Here is a 14934-nt window from a genome sequence, read left to right as displayed (position 1 = left end):
CCACATGTCTACCTTCCGGTGCTATCTAGACACCTCTGTCATTGAGCTAACTCAGCTTCTCTGGTTAAGTGTGCATGTGTGGATGTGCATAGAGCAGAAGAGAGCAAGAATTTTCCTCGCAGCTTAGCAGGAGAGCTAAGAAGAAAAAGACGGTGCAGTGCTGTATGCTGCTTCTCTCACGCACGCATGCGAAAGTGCAAATACCCTGGGAGGTCTGAACCTTAAGTAATAAGCTGTCATGAGTAGCAATGCCAGGAGGAGGGAGTTGTGTTGAGAAAAGAGGCATAGGGATTCGGGGTGGGGAGGGTGTCAAGGGACGAGAGGCTTTGGCCCCAGGAGAGGAGGTGGAAGGACCCTAGGGGCACAGTCGCGTTGCTGTCTCCACTCTTAGGTCTCTCGGCCATGGACCTCCCATTTGCGTCACTGGTGTGCAGTGGTTACTGGAACAATTTAAGTGTTCTGCAAGTTGTGTTTTTCTTGTCGATGAAAACTAAGCTCCGGGTTTTTTTCTCCCTCCTCCTTTCAGATCCCGGTCTCCAGAATCTCCCCCATGCCTTTTCCTACATCGCAGGTCTCTCCCAGGGCTCGTTTTCCAGTCTCCATCACTAGTCCTAACAGAACAGGAGCCAGAACTCTCGCAGACATCAAAGCAAAAGCCCAGCTGGTCAAAGCACAGAGGGCTGCCGCCGCCGCCGCTGCTGCCGCCGCCGCTGCCGCCGCCGCCGTTGGAGGGACCATTCCGGGACCTGGCCCCGGGGGCGGACAAGGTCCAGGAGAGGGAGGTGACAGGAAAACTGCTGGAGGAGGGAGTCCAGACTCAGACAGAGGCTGCAAACCTGGAAAGGGCCCCACACTGGAATTGGCAGGAACTGGAAGCAGGGGAGGTACGAGAGAGCTTTTACCCTGTGGTCCAGAGTCTCAGCCCCAGTCTGAGACCAAGAGCCCAGACCAGGCACAGCCTCCTCGTGTCTCTGGAGCACAACTACAGCAAGCCCCCTCAGGGCCTCCAGCAGCTGCCGGTGGGGGAGCACGCGCAAGCGTCCCCTCTCCAGCCCGCACTGACGCCCCCCCAGCAGCTGTAGGGCAGCTGACGAACGAACGGCTGAATCCCCCGGGGGCAGCGGCCGCGGTGGCCTCTCTCACCCACCTGCAAGCTCCCGGGACCTGCCGGCAGGAGACCGCGCCCTCTGCGCCCACAGAGCCTGCTCTCCGCTCAGGTGCCTCACCTGTTCGTTTTGTGGCGGATGGCACCGTCGAGCCCAGTGCAGGTTCTGGTAGGAATGTGCCAGACCCTTCGGCCTCAGCAGAGACATCTGCTGGCGCTTCAGCAGCTGTGCCTCCCTCTCCTTTAACATCTTTATTGACCGCAGCCACTTTAGAAAAGCTTCCTGTACCCCAGGTCAGTGTAAGTGTAGCACCGACGGGATCGGCTCCATCCTCGAGCACTTTGCCAGGAGCTTCTAGCCTTAAAACTCCAGGAACGTCTTCAAATTTGAATGGACCCCTGTCAAGGCCAAGCTCTAGTATCCCTGCGAATAACCCTTTGGTCACTCAGCTGCTTCAGGGCAAGGATGTTCCCATGGAGCAAATTCTGCCTAAACCTCTCACCAAAGTTGAAATGAAAACTGTTCCACTGGCCACGAAAGAGGAGCCGGGGGCAGCAGTGTTCACAGGCAGTGGCGCCGCCGAAAACAGCAGCAGAGAGGAAGGTAGCGAGAGGCAGTGCCTCCCGGCGCTGCAGCAGCTGGGTAAAGCCTTGCCAAGTACGCAGCTCCCCCAGGTTCCAAGACCCCTGCAGCTCTTTACAGGTAAGGACCTGAGGGACTCTAGCATCGACGCACACCAGTACCAGGAAGGCCTCAGCAAAGCCACCCAAGATCAGATCCTTCAGACTCTCATCCAGAGGGTTCGGAGGCAGAACGTTCTCCCATTTGTGCAGCCCTCCCAGTTCAACTTCACTCACTCAGGTTTCCCGTTAGAAGACATCTCCACAAGCCAGAGCTTCATGCTGGGTTTTGCCGGCAGAAGGACATCGAAGCCTGCAATGGCAGGTCACTACTTACTTAACATTTCCACCTACGGCCGGGGTTCAGAGAGCTTGAGGAGGACCCATTCTGTAAACCCCGAAGACCGTTTGTGTCTAAGTAGCCCCACAGAGGCCTTGAAAATGGGATACACAGACTGTAAAAATGCCGCCGGAGATAGCAGCAGCGGCAAAGAAGATACCGACGAGGAAAGTTCTGGTGACGAGCAAGAAGCCATCATGGTGAAGGAGGAACCCCAGGCTGCCCAGGGTCCTGGCAAGTGTGAAGCAAGTTCGGGAACCCACAGCAGAGAAGCCCTCTCCGCCAGTGATTGTTTGGCAAAAAAGAACGTGAAGGCGGAGACACCTGTGCACGAGCAGACCACGTTAAGCAAGGAGAGTTACCTGTTCACAAGGGGCCAGACATTTGATGAAAAGACGCTAGCCAGAGATTTTATTCAGGCCGCCCAGAAACAGATGGCCCATGCGGTGAGAGGCAAGACGATGCGTAGCAGCCCTGAGCTTTTCAGTTCGACTGCCCTTCCTCCAACCGCAGACAGTCCTACCCATCAGCCTCTCCTCCTCCCGCCGCTGCAGACCCCGAAGCTGTACGGAAGCCCCAGCCAGATCGGGCCAAGCTACAGAGGCATGATCAATGTCTCCACCTCGTCCGACATGGACCATAACTCGGCTGTCCCGGGGATGCCGGACTGTAGCCAGGTGGCCAGCAACGTAGGCGATGTCATGTCCTTTTCGGTGACTGTCACTACCATCCCTGCTAGCCAAGCGATGAATCCCAGCAGCCATGGCCAGTCCATTCCGGTTCAGGCCTTTTCAGAAGAGAACAGCATAGAGGACACACCTTCGAAATGTTACTGCCGATTGAAAGCCATGATCATGTGCAAGGGGTGCGGAGCGTTCTGCCACGACGATTGCATTGGCCCCTCGAAACTTTGTGTCTCTTGCCTTGTCGTTCGGTAACAAGACTAGAAAGAGGATACCTGGGGAGGAGGCAGGGAGGGAAGGATTGATGAGATGTGGGGTCTTGTGCGTCCTTTCGGAATCACAGAAATAAATAAGTAGGTTTCAGTTGTCTTAAGAGACAAATGTTACTTAATCAGGAATACAGAGTACAGATCTTACATTGTAGAGGAAGAGCACCTTGTATAGTAAGTCTAGGTCAAGCAAGACTTCGTGAATTTGTGACAAGTTTGCACTTATGAAATCATGTAAATATGTCACATTTTGTTTTAACATTGTTTTCCCAAGTGTTTAGGTAATGATGTATTTGAATTCAGATTTATGTTCTGCTTCACGTGACTCTGAGAAAAGTTTAATGCCATGCATGGTTAAAGGAAGCGGTCTCTCTTCTCTCCCTTTCCTAAGAGGCCAGGGAAAGGAAGGAATGAAGGAATGGTCTGGAGAAATGACCATTCAAGCTGATTATGTCATGTCGGGCTGATTGCAGGCTTTACATAAGATTATTCAGCCTTGGCGGGATTTGGATTCAGGGTTTACTCCATCCCTTTACCTTAAACAGAACCTCTTAAGTTCAAATTTTTGATACTGTTTTAATTTTACAGGTAGTAATTCAGACTCTGAAAACTCTTGACCTGGTTCTTGGCTTCCACAAACGAGTACTGTCGCCAAGCTCTCTGCTGGCAATTCATGTCCCCCACAAGAATTGAGGGCGCCCTGCCCTGCCCTGAGAATGTGAATGTGGCCCAGGATGGGTATGCACCCCCACACCCTGGCCCCTGCTGTTAGCGGGGCCTGTGCGGGGCAGCAGTTCTAGAAGTAACATCCAGGAACTCAGTCACGGGCGCTTACAAACGCGGGGGTGGTGGGGGGCATGCTAGGAGAGCAGGAGCAAAGAGTGTTAGTGACAGGGTGATTTGAACTGTGCGTTTGGTTGGGCAGGGCCTCAAAAAGTGCAGAAACTGAACATCAAGAATTTCGGAAAACGATTTTAACACTAGAAGCAAGGTAGCCTCTCTCTTCCTCTTCTTGCCCAACCCTGTTCCCTCATGGTCTGTAGTCCAATGTTGTGCAGGAGGGAAAGCGCCTTGTTGCCACATTTGCCTGTTCTGTTAAGCCTGTTTTGACCTCCCAGGCATCTGAGGAGTATGGAGTGATCTTACTAGATACTACTTTGAACACAATGTGTGTGCGTACGTACACACACACAAACACACATACACACACACAGAGTAAAAGTTAGACACTTCTGCTGTTCTAAAAAACATATCCTCTGTTTTAGATTACTGCTCTCTATGCACTAGGAATCTCTAATGTAAAGGGCTTCAGTAAATGGTTAAGGGAACATCTAGAAAGGAAGAGAAATTAACTCCAAAGTTTGTTGCTTGTTTTTGTTGGTTCTTTTTGGTTTTCCTTTGTTGTTTTTTAAATCTTGTCGCCAGTGACTGAAGAGTTTTTGAGAACATACATTTAGGTCCTGGTTAAAGAACATTAAAATGAATCTACAGTTTACCACAATTCGGTATTGAAGAATTGGGTATTGCATTGTTCATCATTTGCATATTGATTTCAAGTTTCCCGATTTCAAGTGTGTAAAGTAAGAATATTACTGCAGCCTAGTACACTTACGGCTGTGCTTAGTGTTCAGGATGTGATACTTACCAAGTGCAGAACAGTGTAAATTTACTAAGTCACATTCCAGATTAGGAGAAAGTAGACAGTAATACTCTTTGCTCGTCCCCGTTCTGTTCCCCATTCTTCCCCTGTATGCTTTTAATACTTTTGAACCCCATAAGAAACCTACTATTTGACTGTTTTCAGTTTTTGCTTCTGTTAATTTTTGTGGCTCAAGGCAAATACAAGATTATTTGTTCTAGTTTTAGCTGAAGACAATAGGATGTCCTCCTAACTTCCCTTTTTCTTCCAGCACACACATAGCTAAAACATACGAAGGCTCCAAGGATCCTGGGATAAGGAGTAAGTTCTTTAGCCACGATCCAGTAAGAAAGAAACATGGTTCGGTTCCCCAAACTTTCAGTACTCGGGGTAGATCCAAGGGCAGGGGCGAAAAGGACCTATTATTGCTGGTTAAAACTCTCCACGCTCAGCTTCTTCACTCCCCACGCCAGTGCCAGGCCTGAGGGCTGGCCTTTGTGCTGGAAGTGCCTGAGTATTTCAGAACTGAGCCGTGCTCAATGTGAATTAACAATTCGGATTGATCAAAGTGAACTTTCTTCTTTACACCTTTCCTGTCACAGGAAGCCTCTCCTCCGCAGTTCCTCTAATCTGCGGTTGGACAGACTGACCAGGAGAGGAAGAGAGGGATCAGGGATTTTCACGTCCATTGGGAGAGCAAACCGTATCGTGCCTCTTCTTCTTGACCAGGCTCTTGCAGATCGGTCCTAAGCATTATTATTCCCCAGATTCTCTTAACAACTAATACTCAGCTAATAAAATACTTGCATTTGTGAATGTCCCTAAAACAGGATTTGTCAGCTAGGTACACTGCCTCAATCTTGACCGAATGAGAGACTGGGTTCTCTAGGGTTGGTAGTAAATTGAATACAACCTGTTTGTCTGTTTCACAACAGTGGTTTCAGGTAGAAAGTCATTCATTCTCAGAGCTGAGCAGAAAAACAACAGCAGCAATCCAAACACGTTAACAGTCTGGCCCTTTTGAAAATGAAGCAGTAGAAACAAGAAAAATCTTCATATTATTGAGAGCATGGTACACCGGTATCTTTAAAGCAGTTTTTTTGTCTTAGGTTTTCGGAGTTGCTTTACCTTTCAGCTCAATTCGAAAGGTTGCTAATAAATGCTGAGCTTTTTTTTTTTTTTTTTTTTTTTTTTTAAATGGCATTTAGTTGCACTATTTCCAGTGACTAGTCAGGCATTATGTCTGATGCTTATGCCTCCAGGGTATGCTTTTCGAGCCTGAGCCTTCCGCTACCTTCCATTGTAGGTCACCCTGGGGAGATAGCATTAACAATAACTATGTCATCTCAGTCTTAATGACTGTTCTGAGTTGTCTACTAGTAGAGAAGGCTCCCTGAATCTGAAAAAAAGAAAAATTTGATAAAAATTCTCCATCCTGTTAAACAACCTGGGGTGGTTTGCCCTACTATTCCTTAACCCCCGTGCTCAAGACACTGAGACTATCCTTGGTATCCCCTGTAACATTTCTAAGAATAAGATCTGGCAAATGGGACATTTTTCTTGGAGAAGGGGAATTATATTTGCATGGGCTGGCAAGGCACCCAGCTGTAGGGGTTTTAGGAATTATCTCATTCAAATAGCCAAAGGAAGACCTCCTTGCCTTCCCGGGGAGGGTGTATAAATCCATACATACTGATAACTGGACAGTTACCATCCTAATCGTTTATTACTGCCTTTCTCCGCCTTAGAGCCCTTAAAAAACTCTTGGGTGAAATGATTTGTTATAATGAGGGGGGTCTTCTCTGGTCATTACGCCACTATTTATTTCTAGAACTCTTTATCAGTGAGCAGTGCCAGGGTTTCTCTGGGACCTAGAGATTGCTTTTCATAGCAAGGAGGGAGAAGTCCCCGTTGCATTGCAGCAACGGGCTAAGTAAATACTTGGCCAACGGTAGTTTTCAGCTCAATTTATAGAATAGTCCAAAGAGACTGAGAAACATGATGATGGGCAGGGATCTTTTCCTACCATGTTTCAATACCTACGTACCTATTGAAAGGGAACAATAGGTAAAACATTTCCTAAAGTTGAAGTAAGAGCTTCATAGATTCTTGGTTACTTTATTTTTTTTAATGCTTTACATTTGATACAACTATTAAAGATCAATTTTAAAAATAGCTTTCCAGTAATATATTTTAAGTAATATATATTTTAATATCTATGTAAAAAGTGACAGTGGAAGACTTCGATTTCTCATATATGGTATGTTTATGTAGGACCTCACTGTTAAGGCACAAATTATTACAAAGGAAGTTACTCTAAAGACACTCAGATTATTTCCAAAAAAATGCAATAAGGGGAATAGTTTTGGAGTTTATTTTTTATTTTAAAAGAAAATCGACTTATTTACCACAAGCTATTTTTTTTCCTTCTGGCTTATAAGGTTTGTACAGACTGGTTTGGTAAATGCTAAACTTTTGTGTCTTTTGCCTTTTTAAAGGAATTGTTAACATTGGAATTGAGGGTATGTACAGAGAAGTTGGTGTCAACACCATTTAAAAAGTCATATTTTTTCACAGATATAGAAAAATCATTTTACATAAGAATTTTAAGTATTTGCAATAAATATATGTATATAGATTGTATGTATTCATATATTCTTATTTTTCATTTTATTATTAAGTAAAAGATAATTAAAGTGAAAATAAAAACCTTGGAGTTTTTGGTGAATCTTGAGGTCTGACACCCATCTGAGAGCGGGGCGGGAAGGGCTCTCAGCCGTTGCCTTATATTTCCGTTGGAAGATTACTGCAGATTGTCCCGAAGAGTAAAATGAGAGATTCGGTGATAAACAGTTCAGGGTAGCACATTTCTTTCAGAACTCTAGTAAAAATATTAAATCTGCCTAATCTGTCTGTCTCTGTTTTCACCCTTCAACTGTTCCGTCTCTTAACCATGGGATGTTATTGGGAACTTCAAAAACAAATACAAAAACATGGTGCGCGCATTTTTTTTTTTTTTTTAATGTGCCCAGTATTTGCTTCTAAAACAAAGAATGGTTAAGAAAATATCTCAGGGGTAAAGATGGGTTTTTCTTTCTCAACAGTGGTTAATAATTCATTAGCAAACATTCACTGCCACCAGCTTTCAGGTGTAGGAGTATGTGAAGAAACAATGTCATGAAGACCATCGAAAACTTGTTTTCTGTTTCCCAGTTCTTCTCTTAGAAGTGAGTTTCTTAACCAGTTCTATATCCTTCCTGATTGGTCCAGAGAGGGAGTTTCTTAACAATTTTAGGGCTTTTCCTGATTGATCCGGAAAGCTAGAAGAGCTAGGAGAACTTGGATTTTGATCTCACTAGTGTCATAAAGGGAATTTATGCAAACAAGGACTGAGCCAGGTACTAAGAAGGCTTAATTCCCCTTAGTCCTCATACCTACAGATAACCTGGATCCTGCTGTTCAAGAGAATTTTGTGGTTGCAAAAACTTGGTTTTCGGATATGATTGAAGGAGCAGAATGGTACCTAGATAGTCTTTGGTCATAAAGGTATCTAGCCCATTCTTTAAAAATGAATATAGACTGGATGAAATAAAAAGTGTCAGAATTTCATGAATGTATCTTAGTGACCCATGAAGCTGACTTTTTGTTCTAGTTCCCTAGTTCTCCCCATAATCGCTCAGCTGTGATTATTTTCACTGATAAAAAGAGCATATTTTGGAAATTAATAAGGATATAAGAATGCTGTTTAAAAGATCGCCTTGTTATTTTTCAAAAATTGAAATTTCAAACATTGTTGCCCAAAGACATTGAAGATCGGTTTACCAGTCCAAGAGAACAGCATTCTAAATCTTTGCTGAAAATATGCTTTTTCTAAAGGAGAATTCTTATGTCTCAGGGAACATCTGCATCCATGTAATTCCCATATATAATAGGAGTGAAAGTGAAATATTTAAATGTGTGTGAACCAGCCCATTATGGCCGTTTCCAGACATGTACTCCCCCACCCCCAGCTTGGCGTTTCTTGTAGATATTTGTAATTATTTAAATGGGCCTCCTACCTCATCAGAAGTGAAATTCATATTCAGGTTAATGACCTAGGGGCCTAAATGTATAGTTAGTTGATCTGCAGTTGAATGAAAGAATGATCTACTAGAACACAACTTCAACTGGACTCCCCAGTCAACCGTTATTTACATCGCAGTCCAGAGAGCTGTGTTCGATGATTTGACACTACTTGACCACAAGTGGTTTTAAGAAATAGGATTTTTACATAATGTTTTTTAGCTGGTTTTGTGTACAAATCATGTTATTCACTAGCTCACATAATTCTGGGAGCACCTACTATGTGGTAAGCACTGTACTAAGGTTCGGGTTCTGCAGGGGTAAACAAGCAGCCATGTGAATTGTAAAAGGTATTCCTAACAAGGTAGAGGCCATACAGCATGTGTCTAGTTTGGGGCTCAAGGGGTACTGTGTGCTGCCTGTTTCCCAAGCAAATTGAAGGAAATTGAAGTGTAAATGAGTTATCGAAGGGAAGCATTTGAGGCCGTGGGTGAAACATTGACAAAACATGAAGTAAGTTAAGGAAAGGCATTGCCCCTAGTGAAATAACAATGTGGACTGAAGATCCGTGTTAATAAAATTTACCTTTTCTGAAAACAATCACTGGAAGATGTAGAATTTTTTTTTTTTTTAATTTATTTGACAGAGATCACAAGTAGGCAGAGAGGCAGGCAGAGAGAGAGAGGAGGAAGCAGGCTTCCCACAGAGCCAAGAGCCCGATGCTGGGCTCCGTCCCAGGACACTGGGATCATGACCCGAGCCCAAGGCAGAGGCTTTAACCCATTGAGCCACCCAGACACCCCTGGAAGATGTAGAATTCTTAATAGAAACTTCAAGAAATTTCTTAGTAACGTCTCAGTTGAAGAGAATCCCTTTCAATTAATCTGGTCAGTGCGTCCGGAAAGATACTAAAGATGATAGTAACTAACCCTTTCTAATAACCATTAGGCAAATAATGCAGCATGCTTGTCACTGATGTTCGAACTGAAAGGAAACTAAAGGGAATTGAAACTTAACCTTGATTTTTATCTTGTACTCTGTTGAGAAGTGTATCCCTTCATTTTATATTGTTAAAGAGATGTTGCATCCTTGTTTTTTTCTCCATAATGGATAAAATTAGTGTTTTATTCTAATACTGTAGAATTGGCTCCCCCACCCCATCTCTAATCACAGAACTTGAATTACAAGAAACTTCAACAGGACCCTACCCCTTTTTTAGTGGCCTAAATTCCCAGTTCTTCCTTTGAGAATTTCTAGTTAAAAAAAAAAAAAAAAGTTTTTAAAGGATAAATCGTTGTATTTTGTTAGTCCTTATTCTTGAATTTTCCTTACCATTTATTGTTGACTTAGGTTGTTGGATTTGTAAGTCAAATTCTACACGCCAAAATAGCCATATTCACCTTTCAGTCAAAGAGGTATTTGGCGAAGTCCACCATGAAATGCCTCAGCTTTGTCCAGGAAGTAGGACGGTGGGTATCCTGTATTTTCCTAATACTTGTTGACCTTACACAGAATTGGTTTTTTTCTATCAAGACTGTTTAAGGAATCTCTATACCTCCTTGGAGCTTTCAGTCTTACCTGTTGAAGGGCATCCCTAGAAAGACTTCCTTGTAACAGGAAGGAGGGACTGGGTCTGGAGGGGGGAGCCAGAGATGACCAGGCTGTGGAGATGGGCTATGACCAGACAGCTAGTTCTCCTGAAGAATAACTTCCACCTCAATGTTCCGGTTCTTCTAACTCAAAAGAGGCTAAAGGGAAATTAAAAACCTGCTGATTCCCATCTTGACTACAAAACCCAGAAAATGCCTAAGGGAGAAGAAAGGTAAAGCCAAGATTGGATTTAAAATAGGTTTAAATAAACTTTCAATTATTCTTAACTTACTCTTTTACGACAATTTTGTAAGGTTTTAGGTTCACATAATGTTAAATTGCCATGATTAGAACATTGATTTGAGACGTTTTATGTGTTAAGTGATGGTTTTCTATTGAATTATCCAGTGGCAGCTTTTGCTGCTGATCAGGATTTAGGGTTGGGCACGGGTTTCTGTTAAATAATGCCCACATTGCTCATAAACACTATTAAGCCAACTTGAGTCAACACTTAATTTTAATAATTTCAATCATGGATCCTCTTTTTAAATATTTAAAATTTAATCCAATAAGAAAGAAATGCATTAAATTTTCTCAAAATATTTGAAGATACTTTAGAACTATTATTTTACACGGCCTATTTCCTTTCTATGGAAAGTGTGGTACAAAAAAGCTTTACTTTTTTGCTTGCTTTCCAAAAGCCAGCGTCTGATGTTTTCAGATAGCTAAAGCTTGGGAATGATAGAGTTGGGCTGGCCCTAAAGTCATCAATTCTCCTTTTAGGTTTTCTAGCAATAGCAATTTGAAGACACGGGTAGGGACCCCAGCTAAACCTGCATTAATCACTTAACACCAACTTAAAATTAATGAAACTCCCGCAGAGTCTCATATTTGGTTTCCCCTTTGTTTTGTAAGGAGATAGACTCTGGGCTGGGAAGAAGCAGATAATTTGTTCTTTGATAATAAACTACTGATTGAAGGACAAGTTCTTATTAAATTCACAAAACTCATAGAATTCATGAAAGATCTCGAGTACATGATTAATGAAACTTTAGACATTAAAACCTTTCTCTTAGTCCTAAGTGCTATGACCTGTTTTTTTGTTTTTTTTTTTTTTTTTAACCATCGTAATCCTGTGACTCACTGCATCACACCCCAAAACTTTCACCAGCACCAAGAGAAATCAGAATGGAAGACATGACCTTAGGCTGGTCTTGCTCACTTTAAAATCTGTGCACACAGGCCTTAGCACTTTGACAGACAAAACTCTGCCTTTTAGCTCCCTCTCACTATCGTCTTTATTCCTCTCACTTCTAGACTGTTCCTTGTCTTGGTTGTATAAAACTACCTTCCTCAGAATTGAATGTATAATGTTTCTGCACATGGGCAAATTGTATTTTCTCCTAATGACTCATTTAAGTTGAATAAAGGCATACAGTTTTACTCTAGCGACCGTGCCTTCTCTTTTCCAAAGAAACCAGATACCATGTTGAATGACCTGTCTGTTGCTCCTTTGCTTGCACCTGATCGCACAATTAATTATCCCTGGGTCCTGGCTCCATTTGGGTCCTACAGAAAGTGCCAGTCTCTAAGCAACATTCAAAGAGCCAAAAAGAAAGTGTTGTGCAGTTTAAGGATAACAAGGAGACCTATACTACAAAGTCATGGTAATCCCAGCAGGGTGGTAATGGCATGAAGACAGACATACAGACCAAAGAAGTAGAATAGAGAGTCCAGAAATAAGCCTTCACCTATATATGATCAAGTGATTCCTGACAAGGGTGCCAAGACCAGTCAATGAGAAAAGGGCAGTCTTTTCGATAAATGTAGTTGGCAAAATTTAATATTCACATGCAAGAGAATGAAATCGGACCCTTACCCTATACCACATACAAAAATTAACTCAAAATTGATCTAAGACCTAAACATTGAAAGCTAAAAATATAAAAAACCTTAGAAGAAAATTAGGAAAGCTTCATAATTTGATCTGACAGTGATTCCTGGCATTTGCCAAAAATACAGGCAACGAAAGAAAAAACAGAAATGGGGTTTCCTTAAAAACTAAAAACTTGTGGGGTTTTTCTGCTTTTTAAATTTTGTTTATTTATTTGACAGACACAGCAAGAGAAGGAACACAAGCAGGGGAAGTGGGAGAGGGAGAAGCAGTCTTCCCGCTGAGCAGGGAGCCCAACACAAGGCTCCATCCCCCCATTTGCAGGTCATGACCTGAGCCAAAACCAAGAGCTGTATGCTTAACCGACTGAGCCACCCAGGCACCCCTCCCCTGCCCCCCTTTTTTTTAATTTTATTTATTTATTTAGGGGGAAGGAGAGAAAAGCTAGTACATGCCAGTCCAGAAGCAGGGGGAGAGACATTAAGGGAGAAAGAGAATCCCAAGCAGACTGTTCACTGAGCACAGAACCCCATGGGGGGCTTAATCCCATCATCCTGAAATCATAATCTGAGCGGAAGCCATGAGTCAGACGCGTAACTGAATGAGCCACCCAGACACCCCCTGAAGCTTGTTTTATAGCCCATAATTATAGCTCGCATTCTCTATGCTTTTGAGAAGAAAGCTGTGTATTCTGCTGCTGTAACAAAAACGTCCATTAAGTCAAATTGGTTGATAGAACTGTTTGTGGCGTCCATATTTTTGCTAACTTCTGCATACTCGATGAATCTATTGAGAGTGGAATATTGAAATCTTTAATTACAATGTAGATTTCTCTCTTTGAGTTTCTATTAGCTTTTGTCTCATATTTTTTAATAGACTTTTTAAAGAGCAGGTTTAGGTTCACAGCAAAACTGAAGGGAAAGGACAGAGTGAACATACACCCTCTGCCCACATACATCCCCTGTTATTAACATCCTATACCAGCGTGATGTATTTTTTTAAATCCGTGACTCCGCATTGACCCATTATTATCACCCAAAGTCCAGAGTTTACATTAGTGTTGTAACTGCTATGGGTTTTGACAAATGTGTACAAATGGTACATGTACCATTATAGTATCAGAGAGAACAGCTTCAGTGCTGTAAAAATCCTCTGGCCTCCGCCTGGTCATCCCTTGCTCCCCTTAACCACTGATCTGTTTACTGTCTCGATTGTTTTGCCTTTTCCAGAATGTCCTGTAGTTGGAATCAAACAGTATGTAAACTTTTCAGATTGGCTTCTTTTTGTTATATGCATTTAAGTTTCCTCGTGTATTTTCATGGCTTCACAGCTCCTTTCTTTACAGCTCTGGGTAATATCCCACTGTCTGGATAAACCACAGTTTACTTGGTCCATTCAGCTACTGAAGGACATCTTGGTTGCTCCTAAGTTTCAGCAATTATGAATAAAGCTGCTATAAACTTCAGTGTGCAGGTTTTTGTGTGGACCTGAGTTTGCAGCTCATTTGGGTAAACAGCAAGAAGCATGACTGCTGGATTATATGATAACAATATATTTAGTTTTGTAGAAACTGTCAAACTTTCTTGCAATGTGGCTGTACGATTTTGCATTCCCGTCAGCAAAGAATTAGAGTTCCTGTCTCTTTGCATCTTTGCCAGCATTTAATGTTGTTAGTATTTTTGGATTTTAGCCATTCCAGTAAGTGTGTAGTGTCTTGTTGTTGTCTTTAAATATTTTATTTATTTATTTATTTATTTGACAGAGACAGAGACAGTGAGAGAGGGGACACAGCAGGGGGAGCAGGACTCATTCCCAGAAGCCCAGGATCATGACCCCAGCAGAAGGCAGAGGCTTAACAGCTGAGCCACCCGGACACCCCTATATGTTTGGCTGGCGGGGGCTGTCAACGCTCCTAACACTCCCACTCCCCCCTTCAAGGGTCAACTTGACCCTTGAAGTTGGTATGGTATGGTTGGTATCTTAGGAGATGGATGCCAGGCCCATGTACCTTAGGCACCTCTTCCGGTACAAAGCCAAAGTCTGAGAGAAGCCTAGAGTTTCCTCAGGCTCAGGGGGGAACCAGAACACCGGTCTCGGTATTCTTCATGTTACCCATGCTTACCTAGCATCTAGCTGCTGCACAGTGTTGACACCCAGGTGAGGCAAGAGACCTACATTTAGACTCCGCCTTTCTGGGAGGCGTGGTCAGTGGGGCCTCTAGCTGAGGTCAGGATCCTAAGGTTGTGGGATGGAGCCCCTGGTTGGACTGTGTGCTCAGCGCAGAGTCTGCTTGAGATTCTCTCTTCCTGGCCCTCTGCCCCTCCAGCTAATGTGCTCTCTCTCTCTCTTAAATAAATAAATAAATAAATAAATAAATAAATAAATAGTTTTTCAAAAATAATAAAGCATAAACCTGCCCTTCTCCTCATTCTGAGCTCATTCCCACCCTGCTGGCAGGGCTTTCTCCTCCACCTCTGACAGGAATGTATGGCTTCCCCTGTGGTCAGTCCCCTGAAAGGCAGTGTAGAAAATCAACTTTAGCGTTTCTGACAAATGCCTTTTTATTTCTCAAAAATCCCTGGCTCTCAAGACTATTGTCTCATGGTGACCTTTTCAAAAAGTCTCATTCTAGCCCAGAGTTGAGCCACAACTGCTTTGTTTTAGCCGTCTCCCCCGACCCCCAGCCCTTCACCTTTCTCTTCCTTCAGGCGATAAACTCCAGTGGGTGGGA

General features: G+C 43.3%; 1 protein-coding gene across 3 annotated transcripts in view; it reads left to right on the top strand.

Annotated features, from left to right (window-relative positions):
• Positions 1-11757, top strand: part of ASXL2 (ASXL transcriptional regulator 2) — a 134055-nt gene extending 122298 nt beyond the window's left edge. For all 3 annotated transcript variants that reach the window (XM_082745035.1, XM_082745034.1, XM_082745036.1), the window contains one exon: positions 527-11757. In XM_082745035.1, coding sequence (XP_082601161.1) covers positions 527-3004 — 2478 coding nt within the window. In that variant the 3' untranslated portion in view covers positions 3005-11757. The remainder of the gene's footprint in view (positions 1-526) is intronic.
• Positions 11758-14934: the final 3177 nt, after the last annotated feature.

The sequence above is a fragment of the Mustela nivalis genome (assembly GCF_964662115.1).
Source record: "Mustela nivalis genome assembly, chromosome: 8".
NCBI lineage: Eukaryota > Metazoa > Chordata > Mammalia > Carnivora > Mustelidae > Mustela > Mustela nivalis.
The sequence above is the reverse complement of the archived record's forward strand: the minus strand, read 5'-3'. Positions and strand labels throughout refer to the sequence as shown.